The sequence below is a fragment of the Oryctolagus cuniculus genome, chromosome 1 (genome assembly GCF_051225735.1).
Source record: "Oryctolagus cuniculus isolate XC-2025 breed Fujian yellow rabbit chromosome 1, ASM5122573v1, whole genome shotgun sequence".
In the NCBI taxonomy this organism is placed as follows: Eukaryota; Metazoa; Chordata; class Mammalia; order Lagomorpha; family Leporidae; genus Oryctolagus; species Oryctolagus cuniculus.
The window spans coordinates 8,407,929-8,426,300 of NC_142867.1; the positions used below are offsets into that span (position 1 = coordinate 8,407,929).

Below are 18,372 nucleotides of genomic sequence, written 5' to 3' on the forward strand. Positions count from 1 at the left end.
CCACATATATACTATTTTATCTTGAAAAGAGACATTAATATCAAAGTGAGAGATTCATTACAATGATCATAACATAGCAAAAGAAGAGTATATTGTCATTTACATGGTATGATTTAGTGAACCAGTATTTATAACTAAATACCAAATGATATGCCATCAACACAATTTTTATACTAGATATATATCTAGATAGATAGATAGATAGATAGATAGATAGATATTACCATCCACAAATAGGAGAAAGCATGTGATATTCTCAGGAGAGGAATAGTTGGGTCATATTGTAAATCCATTTTTAGTTTTCTGTGGAATCCCACCCTGTTTTCTGTAATATTTGTACCAAATGATATTCCCACGAAGAGTGTATCAGGATACCTTTTTCCCTAAAATCTTAGCAGCATCTGTTATTTGTTAATTTTTAGATGATAGCCATTCTAACTAGAGTGAGATAATACCTCATTGTGGTTTGTATTTGCATTTCCCTGATGGTTAGTGATCTTGGGCATTTGCTCATGTATCTGTTGGTCATTTGTACTTCACTCTTAGAAAATTTCCTGTTCATATCCTTTGCTCATTTCTTAATTGGGTTATTTGTTTTCTTGGTTTTGAGTCTGTTGAGATCTTTATACATTCTGGATATTAATCCTTTATTGAATGTATAGTTTGCAAATATTGTCTCTCATTCTGTCAGTTGCCTCTTCAATTTGCTGTTTCTCTTCCTGTGCAGAAGCTTCTTAGCTTGATGTAATCCCATGAGCCTATTTTTCCTTTCATTCTCTGTGCTACTGAGGTATTATACAAGAAATCTTTGCCTAGACAAATATATTGTAGTATTTTCCTTATGTTTTCCCCTAGTATATTAATGATGTCATATCTTTAATTTATATTTTTGATCCACTGTGAGTTTATTTTTGGTTACTCTATAAGGTAAGGGTCTTGTTTCAAACTTCTGTGTATGGGAATACAATTTTCACATCACATTTATTGAAGAGACTGTCATTTCTCCACGGATCAATTTTAGACCACTTATCAAGGATTAGTTGCACTGCTTTTCCAGGCCACAGCAGTGAGCTGGGTTAGAAGTGGAATATCCTGGACTCGAATTGGCACCCATGTGGGATGCCAGAGCTATAGGCAGCAGCTTTACCTGCTATGCCACAGTGCTGCCCCCCACAACAGTCTCTTAAGTGCAGTCCTTGGTCCCCCTCTATGAAGGATCATATCATCTACAAACAGTAATAATCTTACTTCTTCCTCTTCAATAACTATCCCTTTGATTTCTTTTTCTTGCCTAATGGCTCAGGCTAAAACTTCCATAATTATAATAATCATAGTGAGGGTGGGTATCCTTGTCTGGTTTCAGACAAGCTTTCAACTTTCCTCAGGTCAATATAATGCTGGCTGTGGGTCTGTCATGTACTGCCTTGACTTTGTTGGGGTATGTTCCTTCTATATCGAGTTTTTTAATGTTTTTACAAAGAAAGGATGTTATATTTAATTAAATGCTTTGTCTACATATATTGAAAGAATCATATGATTTTTATCCTTCATTTTATTGATGTGATGTATCATGTTTATTGATTTCTGTATGTTGAACCATCCCTGCATGCCTAAGATGAATCCCATTTGGGCAGGGTGGATGATCTTTTTTGTTGTGTTATTGGATTAAATTTGCCAGTATTCTGTTGAGGATTCTTGCATCTATGTTTATCAGGGATATTGGCCTGTAGTTCTCCTTATTGCTGTATCTGTCTCTAGCTTTGGAATTAATGTAATGCTGTCCTCACAGAATGAGTTTGGAACTGTTCCCTCCCTTTCAATTGTTTTGAATAGTTTAATAAGAATTGGTGTTAGTTCTTCCTTATTTGGTCGAATTCAGCAGTGAAGTCATCAAGTTCTGGGCTTTTCTTAGTTGGGAGGCTCTTCATTATAGATTCAATCTGAGTTTTGTTATTGGTCTATTCAGGTTTTCTATCTTTGTGCCTCATTTGAAGTAAATTATGTGTCCAGAAATCTACCCATTTTTCTAAATTTTCCAATTTGTTGACATATAGTGGTTTGCAATAATTACCAATGGTTTTTTTGGTATTTCTGTGGTATCATTTGTAACATGTCCTTTTTCATCTCTGATCTTATTGAGTTGTCTCCCTTTTTCTGGTTAGTTGGCCCAACAGTTTATTATTTTTGCTTATTTTTTCAGAAAACAACTCTTCTTCATTTCACTAATCTTTTGTAGGTTTTTATTTCTATTTTATTTCTTTCTTCTCTAATTTCTATTCTTTCTTTCCTTCTACTAATTTTTGGGTTTAGTTTGTTCTTATTTTTCTAGGTCTTTGAGATGTGTTGTTAGATCATTTATTTGAAGCCATTCCAGTTTCTTAATGTAGCACTAATTACTAGAAATATTCCTGATAACACTGCTTTCCTGTATCTCCTATGTTTTGATATGTTGTGCTTTCAATTCAATTTGTTTCAAGAAACTTTTTTTATTTCCCTTTTGATTTTTCTATGATCCACTGTTCATTCCGGGACATGCTGTTCAGTTTCCACATATTTGTATATTTTCTAGAGTTTCCTTCATTGTTAATTTCCAGCTTCATTTCACTGTGGTCAAAAATATGCATGATATGATTTCAATTTTGTTCAACTTGCTGACACTTGTTTTATGGGCTGTGTATGGTCTATCCTGGAGAATGTTCAATCCACTGATGAAGAGAATGTTTACTCTGCAGCTGTGGGGCAAAATGTTCTGTAGATATCTATTAGGTCCATTTGGTCTATAGTGTAGAATAGCTCTGGTTTTTTGTTTGTTTTTGGTCTGGTTGATCTGTACATTGATGAATGTGCAGTGTTGGGGTCCTCTATTATGTTTGTATTAGAGCTTATGGCTCCCTTTTTTTTAACTTTTATTTAATGAATATAAATTTCCAAAGTACGATTTATGGATTACAATGGCTTCCCCCCAATACCGTCCCTCCCACCCACTACCCTCCCCTTTCCCACTCCCTCTCCCCTTCCATTCACATCAAGATTCATTTTCAATTATCTTAATATACAGAAGATCAGCTTAGTATACATTAAGTAAGGATTTCAACAGTTTGCTCCCACACAGAAACATAAAGTGAAAAATAATAGATGATTTTTTTTAATGATGATGAAATCAGATCAGACCTATTGTCATGTTTAATCCCAGTGAGAGTCAAGTTGGGAGTTGATAATTTCTTTTTTTTGGCTCCCTTTAGATCCATTAACATTTGTGTTATGAAACTGGGTGCCCTGACATTGAGTACATATAAATTTATGATAGGCACATGTTTTGTTGAATTTACCACTTAATCATTACATAATGACCTTCTTTGTGTCTTTTAAGAGTTGTTGTTTTAAAGTCTAATTTGTCTGATGAGTATAGCTACTCCTGCTGCTTTTATTTTTTATTTTCATTTGCATCAAATATCTTTTTCCATGCTTTCACTTTCAGTCTCTGTGTATCTTGATTGGTGAAGTTGTTTCTTATAGGTAGCATATAGATGGGTCTTGTTTTTTAATCCATTCAGTCAGTCAGTGTCTTTTAATTGGAGAATTCAGCCCATTTACATTCAAGGTTATTATTGATAAGTAATTACTTGGTCTTGATGTTTTCCATAAATATCCCTACTTTTTAACCACCTTTGTTCTTTGACTAGGAGGTTTTCTGCCTTCACAGTCTTTCATACTGCTGATCTATGTGAAGCACATCCTTAAGTATCATTTGTTAATCTGGCTGGGTGGTGAAAAATTATTCCAATTTTTGCATGACTTATAGGGTCTTTATTTCACCTTCATTTATGAAAGAGAACTTTACCATGTAAAGTATTCTGGGTTGGCAGTTTTTCCTTTTAGGACTTGGTCTATATCTCTCCATTTTCTCCTGACCTGTAGGGTTGTTGTTGAGAAATCTGTCAATCTGATGAGAGTTACCTTAAAGGTGATCTGGCATTTCTCTCTCACACATTCTATATTTTGCTTTTGAAAGTTTGGTTATAATGTGTCATGGTAAGAATGTTTTCTACTCGTGCTTATTTGAAGTTTTATGAACTTTCTGTATTTGAATGTCAATATCTTTCTCCAAACTGGAGAAATTTTTGATATTGTTTCATTGCATAAGTTTTCTAAGCCATTCTTTTCTTTGTATTCCTTCAGGATCTCGTAAGACTCATATATTTAATTCTTTGATGATATTGCATAGATTCCAAACACTGTTTTCATTCTGGTTTTCTTGTCTCTCTTTTGGTCTGCCTAAGACGGTTTTAAAGTCCTATCTTCTTGATCCAATATTCCTTCTTCTGCCTCTTCAAGTCTATTGCTAAGATTTTCCAAGGTATTTTTATTTTACTTTTTGAATACTTCATTTTCAATAGTGCTGTTTGGTTCTTTTTCAATAGCTCTATATCTTTGCTGAATTTCTTATCATTGCCTATACTTATTTTCTAATTTCATTTAACTGTTTCTCTATATTTTTAGTAACTTTACAATCATTCTTTTGAATTCTTTTTCAGGCATTTTGTCAGTCTCCCCTTCATATTATTGTGTTCCTTTTGGGGAGTCATATTGCCTTCTTGTTCATACGTCTTGTGTTTCTACACTGATTTTTGTGCATCTTGGGGATTTCTTTTTTCTCTCTCTTACACAGAATATTTTTTCTAATCAAAGGCTTTATTCTTGCAGATATGCCCCTAGGGTTCCATGGAGTGCCTAAGGCTTACCCTTGAGCTCAAGGGATGTGTGCTGTGTGGGGCCAGGGAGCTATGACCACAATTTGAAGGTGGGCCAAGAGTCCAGAATGACACTAAAGATGATGTTGGAGCACCTCTGGCTATAGTCAGTGGGAGGGAGGGGATGTTAGAACCCACTGGTGTGTTCAAAGTACCAGCTTTCCTCTGTGCCAGGAGGAACTAGATGATTCACAGCTAAGAGTGAGCTCATAGTGCCAGTGCATGTCACCTACCATGGTGTGTGCACATTCCAGAGCACTGACTCACTCCCTAGTGAGAGCCACCCACAGTGTGCATGGAGCTCTGAGTCTCCACAGCCAGACTGCCCAGGTGCACAGCAACCCAGCTGCAACCTGTGATGGCCTTAGTTCTCGGGCTTATGCCTGGAACTCCCACAGTCACACAACACAGAGGGGTCTGCGCTCTGACCTATAACTTACCTGTCGGCAGTGTTGGTAGCTTCTGGTAGCAGCAAGACTGCTTTCTGTCCTCTGAGTGAGAACAAAGTTCAGCAGAGACTCTACCTTAGCAGAAATGCTGTGCTTTGAGGAAGTTGGGGAGGAGAGTGAGGCAATGTGGCTTCCTTTTTCAGAGCAAAGTAGTCACTTAGACCCCTGTCAACTCCCAGCACTAGACCTGAAGTCAGTGGGGACTGTGGAATTCTCATTCAGTTAAAGCGGCCAGGGGTGGAAGCCAAGGCACCTTCTTCCTACTTTGTCCTGGCAAGATGGCATTTCCCAGTCAGGATCTAGTCATATAGATGCAGCGTGGCTTATGGTATCTGTCTCCTTGCTGCCCCATGGAGTCTCTGTTCTGGACTATGAGTTGTCTCCTGAACATTTCTCTCTATCAGTCCACTAGGAATGCGGTTCCTCCTTTATTTTTCTGATGTCTTCTGTTGCTGGGCTCCATGTGGATTTTCAATGTTTAGCCAACTTCCCTCCTTATAAAAATTTTAAACCATCTATAAATCCATGTAAGCACCATGCAGATGACCACATTTTCAACACCTTGAATCATCTCTCATGACCCCCTTTCATTTCAGTTAATATTTGTCCCTAAGTTCTCACCTCTTTCCCCCAGATTACTTTCGTCTGTTCTTGAATTTCATATACATGGAATCATACATGTATATTTTTTAAAAAGATGTATTTATTTATTTACTTCAAAGCCAAATTCTGAGTGAGAGAGAGAGAGAGAGAGGAGGGACAGAGAGGAAGAGATTCTCCAACCATTGGTTCATTCCCCAGATGGTGGCTAGGGTTGAGGATGGGCCTGTTCCAAACCAGGATCAGGAACTCCATTCAAGTCTCCCACATGTCACATGTGTAACAGGGATCCAAATATACCTGGACTACTTTCAGTGGCCTGCCCAGGAGCATTAGTCTGGAGCTGGATCAAAAGCAGAGCAGATAGAACTTGAACCAGCACTCCAAGATGGGATGCCAGCATTGCAGGCAGCAGCTTAAACTGCTATCCCACAAGGCCAGTCCTCCATGTGCAACTTTTATGTATGTGAAATTCACGCATTTTATTTTACATAGAAGTAATTCAGGGGGCTGGCGCTGTGGTGTAGCAGGTAAAGCCGCCGCCTGCAGTGCGAGCATACCATACGGGCACCAGTTCAAATCCCGGCTACTCCACTTCCAATCCAGCTCTCTGCTGTGGCCTGGGAAATCAGTGGAAGATGGCCCAAGTCCATGGGCCCCTGTACCCGTGCGGGAGATCTCGAAGAAGCTCCTGGCTCCTGGCTTCAGATCGGTGCAGCTCCGGACATTGCAGCCAACTAGGGAGTGAACCAGCAGATGAAAGACCTCTCTCTCTCTCTCTGCCTCTCCTTCTCTCTCTGTGTAACTCTTTCAAATAAATAAATGAATCTTTTTTAAAAAGAAGTAATAGAGTTTATTTTTATTACTAGTCATTTTCTTTTATATTAATATATCATAATTATCCTGTTGTTTATAGATTTTGAATTTTTCCCATTTGGGGGTCATTATGAATTCCTGAGTTTGAGTTGTATGTATATATGGCTACAGTAAACTACCAAACAGTATTCCAAATTGAATTTACAAATGCACACGCAAACCACCAAGTACAATGTTTTCAGTTGTTCCATGTCCTTGCTGATATTAAGTTTCTGAATTGTTTTAATTTACTTATCTATGTGGGTGCATATTGTATCAAACTGTGATTTCAATTTTCATTTTCCTGGTAACTTGTGATGAAGTACTCCTTAATTTGCCTGGACTCTGTCTATTTTTATTAAGTTGTCAATTTTTTTCTTATTTATGTCTCCTAGATGTATATTACAACTATTTTTTCCTCAGTCTGTGAATTACCTTTCCACTTCCCTAAAGGATGTGTTTTGATTAACTAAATTTCTTTTTTTTAAAGATTTATTTTATTTATTTGAAAGTCAAAGTTACACCAAGAGAGAAGGAGAGGCAGTGAAAGAGAGAGAGAGAGAGAGAGAGAGAAAGAGTCAGAGAGAGAGAGGTCTTCCATCCACTGATTCTCTCCCCAGTTGGCCGCAACAGCTGGAGCTGCGCCAATCCAAAGCCAGGAGCTTCCTTGGGGTCTCCCCACGTGGATGCAGGGGCCCAAGGAATTGGGCCATCTTCTACTGCTTTCCTAGGCCATAGCAGAGAGCTGGATTGGAAGTGGAGCAGCCGGGACTCAAAGTGGTACCCATATGGGATGCCGGCACTGCAGACAGCGGCTTTACCCATTACACCACAGCACCAGCCCCCAACTAAATTTCTTTTTTTATTATTTTTAACTTTTATTTAATGAATATAAATTTCCAAAGTACAGCTTATGGATTACAATGGCTTCCCCCCCATAACGTCCCTCCCACCCGCAACCCTCCCCTTTCTCACTCCCTCTCCCCTTCCATTCACATCAAGATTCATTTTCGTTTCTCTTTATATACAGAAGATCAGTTTAGCATACATTAAGTAAAGATTTCAACAGTTTGCTCCCACACAGAAACATAAAGTGAAAAATACTCTTTGAGTACTAGTTATAGCATTAAATCTCAATGTACAGTACACTAAGGACAAAGATCCTACATGAGGACTAAGTGCACAGTGACTCCTGTTGTTGACTTACCAAATTGACACTCTTGTTTGTGGCATCAGTAATCACTCTAGGCTCTTGTTATGAGCTGCCAAGACTATGGAAGCCTTAATGTTCATAAAGTTTTATTTATTATGCTTTTCTTTTATGGCTAGAGTTTTTGATATCCCGTTTAAGAAATCTTTGCTACTCCAAGTTTATACAGATATCCTCTTCTCAAAACTTATTTCACCTTTCCCATTTATACTTTGATTCATTTCAAATTAAGTTTTGTGAAGGATTTAAAATTAAGATCAAGGCTGGCTCCGCAGCTCACTTGGTTGGCTAATCCTCCGCCTGCAGTGCCGGTACCCCAGATTCTGTCATGGTAGCTCCTCTTCCAGTCCAGCTCTCTGCTGTGGCCCGGGAAGGCAGTGGAGGATGGTCCAGGTCCTTGGGCCCTGCACCCGCATGGGAGACCAGGAGAAAGCACCGGGCTCCTGGCTTCAGATTGGCACAGTGCGCTGGCCGTAGAGGCCATTTTGGGGGTGAACCAATGAAAGGAAGACCTTTCTCTCTGTCTCTCTCTCTCTCTCACTAACTCTGCCTGTCAAAAAAAATAATTTAAAAAAATTAAGATCAAGATTTTCCACATGGATTGATAATTGACTCACCACTAGGTGAAAAGATAATCCTTCTCTAGTTAATTTCCTAAACATTTTTGTTGTAAGTCAGAAGGCTATACATGTAATATATGGACTCTCAATTCGGCTAAGTTATTATTCCTTCCTCAAATGATATAATAACTAAAGAATGAATCCATATTGGCCTTAATATTTTCCTTGGAAAAATAGTCTATTACAGGTTGACTTTCTGTAATCAAAATAAGACTGTTGGCCAGCGCCCTGGCTACTAGGCTAATCCTCTGCCTGCGGCACCGGCACACCAGGTTCTAGTCCCGGTTGCTCCTCTTCCGGTCCAGCTCTCTGCTGTGGCCCGGGAAAGCAGTGGAGAATGGCCCAAGTACTTGGGCCCTGCACCCCATGGGAGACCAGGAGGAAGCACCTGGCTCCTGGCTTCGGATCAGCGCGGTGCGCCGGCTGTAGCTGCCATTTAGGGGATGAACCAATGGAAAAGGAAGACCTTTCTCTCTGTCTCTCTCTCTCTCTCTCACTGTCTAACTCTGCCTGTCAAAAAAAAAGGATAATCTTCACCCATTCAAACCCATCCTATGATTGCTTCCCCCTTTTTGAATGAAACCTCTAAGAATCAGCCTAACGTCTACTTTCCTTGCCAGTAATAAAAAGTCCAGTTTGTTCTTTCCCAAGAATGATCTCATCTTACCAATGAATTTATTTCAGCCAACCACATAAAAGCTCAGATCTTCACTCAGAGTTACAGTGGCTCTGTTTCTCTGATCCAGGCTGCCTTGGAAGACAATAAGGTGACGGGAAGAAGACATTATTGACTACTTCTCTATTTTGCCATGCTGTTTTGTCTCTCCAAGCCTCTAACCTGTGGGCCAAGTCCTGATTTATGCAGGAAAAGGGGGAAGAGCTAATGGGAAGGAAAGAACTGAGCATTGTTAAACATAAGATCCTGAGCACAGTCGATGATCAAAGCAGATTCCTTCCCTGGACACTTCTGTATAGATTCCGTGGACGCCTCCAAACGCCATTTAGCCTTTCATTCCATTTCTTGTGATATAAGAAATGCATTTTCCTCTGGCTCCTGCAAACACATTTCTCTCTAGGCCCTGCGAATTTGGCTGGGTATTACCCTCTTATAAATCACTGGACTCACCCCATGCCTTTTGTCTCCATCCTTCTTCCCACAAAGGAACTAAAATGACTCCAGAGCCTTTACTTCTCTATGAACAACCCACACGTCCTTGCCATGCGTTACTGAAAGTATACTTAGCTGCCACGCTCTTGACTTCAATTCTGACACTTGTAGCTAATACTTCACTGCTTCTATTTCTTAGATTGCTTAGAACTCTGGTCACTGTATCCTTCAATGCAGGAAACCCATGGAAAACTGTTCCCTCTTGGTGTTCTTGCAGCCTCACCCACTAGGATTAAAGTGAAGAAGGTTTTGTGCTGGAGGGAAGAGAAGAGCCTCACAGGATGCTGAACTGTGGCAAAAAATAAAAATAAAAACCACTATTTCCTTAATTTTCAACATCTGATCCTATCTGTGCTAATTCTTTATAATCTGCGGTTGAGGCCGGCACTGCGGCTCACTAGGCTAATCCTCCACCTTGCGGCACCGGCACACCGGGTTCTAGTCCCAGTTGGGGCACCGGATTCTGTCCCAGTTGCCCCTCTTCCAGGCCAGCTCTCTGCTGTGGCCAGGGAGTGTAGTGGAGGATGGCCCAGGTGCTTGGGCCCTGCACCCCATGGGAGACCAGGAGAAGCACCTGGCTCCTGCCTTCGGATCAGCGCAGCGTGCCGGCCGCGGCGGCCATTGGAGGGTGAACCATGGCAAAGGAAGACCTTTCTCTCTGTCTCTCTCTCTCACTGTCCACTCTGCCTGTCAAAAAAATAAAAAATAAAAATAAAAAATATAATCTGCAGTTGAGTGGTGAACTGATTTCATACTACCTTTTCTGTGTGTTTATGTAACTTTTACTTGAATCTGTGTATATCTGATACTCGTTTCCTGGGGGCCTCAGTAAAAAACTGCAACCTAGAGCCCATTTGGACATCATGCTTTACCATGATTTTATATTTAGATCTTTCTTGAAGAAAAAATACATTATGAAAATAAAATGAAGCGTTTTCTTTTGCACTGACCTCACCCACCTGGGATAATGCTATCTTCAGCTGCAGGACTTGTCTTCAAAATTGCAAGCAACACTTCCTTTTTTTTTTTTTTTTTTTTTTTTTTTTTTTGACAGGCAGACTTAGTGAGAGAGAGAGAGACAGAAAGTCTTCCTTTTCCATTGGTTCAACCCACAAGTGGCCACTACGGCCAGCGCGCTGCGCCAATCAGAAGCCAGGAGCCAGGTGCTTCTCCTGGTCTCCCATGCAGGTGCAGGACCCAAGGACCTGGACCATCCTCCACTGTCTTCCCGGGCCACAGCAGAGAGCTGGACTGGAAGAGGAGCAACCGAGACAGAATCGGCCCCCCAGTTGGGGCTAGAACCTGGTGTGCCTTGTACTGCAGGCAGAGGATTAGCCAAGTGCGCCGCGGCACCGGCCAGCAACACTTCTTCAGCTCTAAGCCTTATTAAATATGTCTTTACTCCTTTATTCACTTCAGACTGGGAGCCTCTGTACCTTTCATGGGCCTGATACTCAACCTGCAGGACTTGGGGAGCAGTATCTTCCTGTTCCAGGTGCTCTTCGGAGCCATCACATTCATATCCAGATGTTCTGCCCATTTGATAATGAAACATATGGACCGGCGAATAAATCAGTCATTGTTTTTCTTCCTGGTAGGACTTTGCATCCTGGTCAACACCTTTTTGTCCCAAGGTGAGAAAGCAAGAATTTGGAATGAGTAAGTTGTTTCCCCAATCCTCAGGAATTACATGAGTCTTATATTCCTAATGCCAAAAAAAAAAAAAAAATGCATTGACATTGAAACCTGAAGGGTGGGCTGAAGCTAATATGAGGGCTTGAAACTGATCCTGATAACAAGTTGTCCAAAACCTGGACTTGGGCTCCAGCTGAACCAGTGTCAGCAAGGGGTGATTCTCATATGAAGGTGTCTCCATCACATGTAGAATGAACCTGGACACCAGTTCCAACTACACAGAACAGGTTCTTTAGCAGTTACACCACATGCCTTTAAATACTGTTGGAGAATTTAAATACTCTTGGAGAGGTAGCCCTTGCAACTATAGCCCCAGATGGGCACATAGTACTCTCGCTTCCTCTGTCTTGGACTCTTCTCGAGTTTCAAGGCCTTTTCTCTTTGTCCTCTCTCACACATTTTCATATTCATTTTATGCAGATGGCATTTGAGTTATAAATGCAACAGGTTTTAGGAGAAGCTCCTTGACTACAACAAAATAAAAATCCTGTCTTCATTAAGAGAAGTGTATGGTAGGAACAAAGGGAGAGTCTAATCTTGTTCCATCTTTTAATCTGTTTTCTAATCTGTGTCTAAACAAGGAACAGGTTAATAAATTAACTCAGACTCTCTTAGAATCTATTTTACTAAAATAATTGAATGACCTTACATGATAAATATGGGAACTTCAGCCATGTCCCCAGAGCAGTAACGTATTTTTCAGTATCCCAGACTGGAAGGCTCCACTCAAGAGCCTTCTCCATTGTTTAAATATCTCTGTAGGTAATTTTTTTCATGAATTTCACAAGTGCCTTTTGAATTTTCAGTGTTAGTGTTTCTCAGGATAACATCGATCATTTCCAACTAGGAGTCCTAATTCTCTCCTGAGTGATTATTCCAGAGCGTGTGCGTCATCACACTGTCCACTCCCAAATAAATGCAATCTGTTTCTTACTATGGGATGGTATACCTGTCCCCCATCAAACATTGTTCCCCACACTGTTGGTTCCAAACTGTGCAAGATGTGGATCATAAACTCTCCATTATTACCTGTATATACATATATACATTGCAGGAAGGGCACAGGAAAGGCAATACAAACACACAACAAACAAAATTACTCAAATGTGCCAGAAGAGTTGAAGCAACAGATTGAGATCTTTTCATTCACTGTTTAAGCCACGACATTCTGCAGCCCACGTCCATCCACGTATCAACCATTCCATAACCTCTGGAAGGTTGCGGTTTCATACCTTAGATTCCACAGCTGAAACCCCACACATTCCCCAAGAGAATCTTCCCACAATTTTTTGGAGGTTGACAGATTTCTTCAGCCAAGATTTCCTAACTCTCCTTGGTCTTCCTCTCTCCAGAAATGCAAACTCTGCGTGTGGTTTTAGCCACTTTGGGAATTGGTACAGTTTCTGCTGCCAATGCTACTTTTTTTGTCCATGCTTTGGAACTCACCCCTACCACATTCAGGTACGCGAACTAAAAGATCATGTGTCTGGTTTCTATTCAGCACTTTTCTGAAATAACTGACATTTATGTGGGAATAAATCTGAGACTGTTAAAATGGCAGAGGAATAAATTTTAGCATAAATTAAGAGTTCAATTATTCAATATTAAAGCTAACTTTATACCTGTCAATGTGCCAGGTTCTATAAGGTATCATCTCGTTATCTTAAGAAACACTCTCCAGGATTGATGCTACATTTATCCCTATTTTAAAAGCAATAAAGGCCGGCGCCGCGGCTCACTAGGCTAATCCTCCGCCTAGCGGCGCCGGCACACCGGGTTCTAGTCCCGGTCGGGGCGCCGGATTCTGTCCCGGTTGCCCCTCTTCCAGGCCAGCTCTCTGCTGTGGCCAGGGAGTGCAGTGGAGGATGGCCCAGGTGCTTGGGCCCTGCACCCCATGGGAGACCAGGAAAAGCACCTGGCTCCTGGCTCCTGCCTTCGGATCAGCGCGGTGCGCCGGCCGCAGCGCGCCGGCCGCGGCAGCCATTGGAGGGTGAACCAACGGCAAAAGGAAGACCTTTCTCTCTGTCTCTCTCTCTCACTGTCCACTCTGCCTGTAAAAAAAAAAAAAAAAAAAAAAAAAAGCAATAAAATTGAAGTTTTGAGCACTTACCAATTTATCCTATCAAACAGTAAATGTCACTATTAAAGTCAAAGCTTATCTGTTTAATAATGAAGATAAATAAGAATACCATGTACAAAATTTTCTCCGTATCATTATTTGCACACAAAGGTCAACAACTGCAGGAATCAATAATGTGTTCTCAAGAATGGGGTCAGTACTGGCTCCCCTCCTGATGACCTTAGTGGTGTATTCTCCCCACCTGCCCTGGGTCATGTATGGAGTCTTCCCCATCCTTGCTGGTCTGATTGTCTTCTGCCTTCCGGAAACCAGGAATCGGCCTCTTCCTAACACCATTCAGGATGTGGAAAATGAGTGAGTAAATCCTCTAGCTGTCACCAGAGTGAGGAGTGGTTGTGTTAATAGCTCTGTCATGAAGAGGGAAATGACCATTTGCAGTGAAGGCTCACACACGGGCTATTTGTCTCCGTGTCCTTTAGTTCACTGGCAGCCTCAGCCCTACCCACTGAGGTGTCAATGCATTGCGAGGCTCTCTAGGTCACACATATCATCTCACACTAGTAGATTTAGTGGAGAAAGGGTCCAAATATTCCCAACAGGAAGGACTCATACTCTTTTATCCTTATGGGAAATGTACACACCTGACATTTTCTCATAAACCTACTAAGACTCAAATGCTTCATTTCCATCACACTGGTTTTACCATCCAAGAGCCCAGTGAGTGCTTGATACAATGTGAGAAGGGAAGTGAGTCTGGCTTGTGGACGCAAACCCGTGTGTTGCGTCAGTTAGGAAGAATTACAGGACTGGGGTATGGAACAAGCTTCCTTGCAGAGAAGACAGTATGTCTAAAGGAACTGAGTCTGTAAGATTGTCAGATTCACTACTGGTAACAGAAATTCTACAGAAATGAAATTAAGAAAAAAGGAAAATAATTTGAAATGAAGAAAAATGTGAAAGTACCCTTAAATTTTTCCGTTGTCCCTTTGATTTTTCCAAAGACACCAAATGTCTTTTAAAAAAAGACAGTGGTGACCACAGCAATGTTCAACACCACCTTCTCAGGTATGTCCAGATATCAGTACCTTTTCCAACACAAATGTGTCAATGTCATGGGTCTTGAGTGAAGAGTTGGTAGGTAGAGGATCTCCTTGGCCTTCAGCATGAAGGCTGTGTACAGTTATTCTGGACCTTGTTTGATTGTTTCCTGACTTTGTTTTTGTTTGGAATTTTTTCCCAGCACAAAAGAATCAAGAAAAGTGAAGGAGGAAGATACTTTCATAAAAGTAACACAATTTTAAGGAGTATTCCAAGAATGGATCCAAATCAGAGCAAAATGGGGGATGATATCAAGATTTTTCCTCTAAAACTATAAAACTAGCTAAAAAAATAATAATGGACAAATTGATGCCTTTTACAATCATGTATTTTTCCACAGTAATTTGACTAAGTAATTACATCATGCAATTCTTTGCAAAAGTAGCTCCAAATTCACCTACAAATTACCAATAGCCAAGGGGATTTAGAAAAAGCAGCATTATTCATGTGATCTAGCAGTCCCACCACTGGGTATATTTCCAAAGAAATGGAATCACTATGTCAAAGAGATGTCTGCACTGGCTATTTATTGTAGCACTATTCATAATGGCTGAGATGCAGAATCAACATAAATGACCAACAGATGAATGAGTAATTGAAATATGGTATAGATACACAATGGATTATTCATCTGATAAAAAGAAGAAAATCCTATCATTTGCAACAACATGGATGGACCTGGAGGACATTATGTTAGAAGAATAGGGCAAGCACAGAAAGACAAACATTGCAAGAATCTAAAATAAGTTGATCTCATAGAAATAGAGTAGTTATTCGTGCGGAGACGTTTGCAAGCCGAGGTGATGGCGACTGGAACGCCAGATCCGCAGGCGCGATTCGGTCAGTCCCTGAAGGGGCTTCTCACGGAAAAGGTGAACACTTGTGGCACTGACGTGATCGCGCTCACCAAGCAAGTGCTGAAGGGCTCGCGCAGCTCCGAGCTGCTAGGTCAGGCAGCTCGCAACATGGTACTGCAGGAAGACGCCATCTTGCACTCGGAAGACAGTTTAAGGAAAATGGCAATCATCACCACGCATCTGCAGTACCAGCAAGAAGCTATTCAGAAGAAGTAAGTAACCCCAAAGGGAGGATGTTGAGCAGTCATCAGATCTGCAGGACCAGCTGAATCATCTGTTAAAGTAGAAGGGAACAGAGGAGGGTGCCTTGCCTGGCGCGAGGCGGAGATACCGTATGCAGCCACGGTGCCGTGGGGCTGAGTTTCCATTTTCTTCTTCAGAAGTCTGAGAACTGTGCTGTCATACTGTTTCTCCTGAAAAGAAGCAAAGTGGTCGATAGCGGAATCAGACTAACCCATGCCCCTACTCAGTCTTTAAGTTGTTCTGTTTAGTTCAATATTAAAGCAAAATGAAAAGAAAAAAAAAAAAATAGAGTAGTTATTGATGGAGAGTAGATGTTGATTACCAGAGGCCCAGGCAGTTGGATAGTAGGGAGTGTTTGGGGAGATGCTGGTCAAAGAATCTAAAATTACAGTTTATAGAAAGAGTAAGTTCAAGAGATCTGTTATCTAGCCCGGTGACAATAGCTAATAACAATATATTGTATCCTCAAAAAATGCTAAAAAAAAAGTGGATGATGGTCTCACTATAAAAATAACTGTAATATGTAATGCATCTGTTAAGTAGCTAGATTTACCCATTCTGTAATATGTACATACTTCAAAAGTTTATGTTTGTGGTGAAATGAGAAAGCCATGCCAAGATGGTCACAGGCAACGGAGCCTGCCTGGCAACAGGCTGTGATTGGTTAGGGCATAAACCACCCCTTGACTGGATTGGCTGCCTCGGCTATATAAGCTGCCCATCAACAGTGGACTGGATAAAGAAATTATGGATATGTACTCTATAGAATACTATACAGCAGTAAAAAAAAATAAAATCTGGTCTTTTGCAACAAAATGGAGGAATTCTGGAAAACAACATGCTGAGTGAATTAAGCCAGTCCCAAAGGGACAAATATACTGTGTTCTCCCTGATCAACTAACCAAGCACCAAAAAGGAAACTTGTTGAAGTGAAATGGACACTATGAGAAATGATGACCTGATCAGCCCTTGTCCTGATTGTCGAAGAACAACCTAATACTTTATCCCTTTTAGTATTTTTTTTGTTCAACTTAATACTACTGGTTGAACTCTTTAATTAACACACAATTTTTCTTAGGTGATTAAATTTAACTGAAAAGTGATCCTTGTTAAATGTAAGAGTGGGAATAAGAGAGGGAGGAGATGTACAGTGCAGCACATGCTCAATCGGACTTGCTCCAAACGGTAGAGTTGGAAACGTGCCAGAGAATTATAATTCAATCCCATCAAGGGGGCATGTACCAATGCCACCTCACTAGTCAAAGTGATCAGTTTCAGTTCACAATTGATCATAATGATAGGATTAAGAGTCAAAGGGATCACATAAACAAGACTAGTGTCTGCTAATACTAACTGATAGAATTAAAAAGGAGAGAACAATCCAACATGGAAAGTGGGATACACAGCAGACTCATAGAATGGCAGATATCCTAAACAGCACTCTGGCCTAGAATCAGCCCTTAAGGCATTCGGATCTGGCTAAAAAGCCCATGAGAGTATTTCAGGCATAGAAAGTCAAGACACTGTGGGAAAAAAAAAAAAAAAACACCTAAATGAAAGATCTCTGTGAGTGAGATCCCAGTGGAAAGAACGGGCCATCAAAGAAGGAAGTACCTTTCTCTGAAGGGAGGAGAAAACTTCCACTTTGACTGTGACCTTGTCTAAATAAGATCGGAGTTGGCGAACTCAAAAGGCTTCCATAGCCTTGGCAACTCATGACAAGAGCCTCAGTGATTACTGACACCATAAACAAGAGTGTCAATTGTTAAATCAACAAAGGGACTCACTGTGCACTTACTCCTCATGTAGGATCTCTGTCCTTAATATCTTGTACTATGTGAATTAACAGTATAACTAGTACTGAAACAGTATTTTACACTTTCTGTTTCTGTGTGGGTGCAAACTGTTGAAATCTTCACTTCGTATATACTAAATTGATCTTCTGTATATAAAGATAATTGAAAATGAATCTTGATGTGAATGGGATGGGAGAGGAGGTGGGAGATGGGATGGTTGTGGGTGGAAGGGTGGTTATGGGGGGGAGGGGAACCACTGTAATCCAAAAGCTGTACTTCGGAAATTTATATTTATTAAATAAAAGTTAAAAAGAAAAAAAAGAATTGGGGTTGTTGCTATGAACTGTGGAGCTGGAGATGTGGAAGACGCTTTGGAGTTGGTTTGCTGGAGAAGGCGGGAAGACTGTGGAGGAGCAGGCTAAAGAAATGCTTGGAAGGCTGTAAGCATAGAACTAGGACAGCCATGGTGAGGACTTAAAGGACCAGAGCAGAAATGTGAATGATAAAGGCCAGGCTGGTGTTTTTTTCTGGTGGAAATGAGGATTCTCTTGGGTACTGAACTAAAAGCCATCCTTGCTGTATAGTGACAAAGAACCGGGCTCTTTCCTGCCCATGTCCTGAGACTTTCTGAGAGACTGAACTCAAGCATGGTGGATTAGTTTGTTTGACCATGGAGACTTAGAAGCAGCAAAGTGTATAGGCTGTCGCCTAAGTGATATTGGCAGCTGCTAGTAAGTTCCTAGTGAAAATGGGGAGCAAAAAGGAATACAGTGAAAGCTTTGGAAAATTTTACAAACTGGCCTGGGAAAAGAGGGAGAAAAACTTGTTTGGGACAAGAAAATCAAGTAGAGAAACCACTTGTGGATTAGCTCAGATAAAAGGCATCCATGGGCAAAGCAATGGGAGAAAGAGCCGAAAGGCATTTTGGAGATCTTTCATTAACTTAAAAT

The 18,372-nt window shown here is 40.7% G+C and overlaps 1 protein-coding gene and 1 pseudogene across 2 annotated transcripts in view; both read left to right on the forward strand.

The window, feature by feature from the left end:
- SLC22A24 (solute carrier family 22 member 24) overlaps positions 1-15,912 on the forward strand; it is a 41,938-nt gene extending 26,026 nt beyond the window's left edge. Inside the window, exons 7-10 of the mRNA XM_002720992.6 lie at positions 11,073-11,287; positions 12,701-12,809; positions 13,579-13,782; positions 14,669-15,912. Of these exons, the coding sequence (XP_002721038.3) occupies positions 11,073-11,287; positions 12,701-12,809; positions 13,579-13,782; positions 14,669-14,729 (589 nt within the window). The 3' untranslated portion in view covers positions 14,730-15,912. The remainder of the gene's footprint in view (positions 1-11,072; positions 11,288-12,700; positions 12,810-13,578; positions 13,783-14,668) is intronic.
- Positions 15,182-15,912, forward strand: LOC149128271 (BLOC-1-related complex subunit 7 pseudogene; annotated as a pseudogene). Its single transcript, XR_016229193.1, has one exon. The product of XR_016229193.1 is annotated as a BLOC-1-related complex subunit 7 pseudogene (transcript).
- Positions 15,913-18,372: the final 2,460 nt, after the last annotated feature.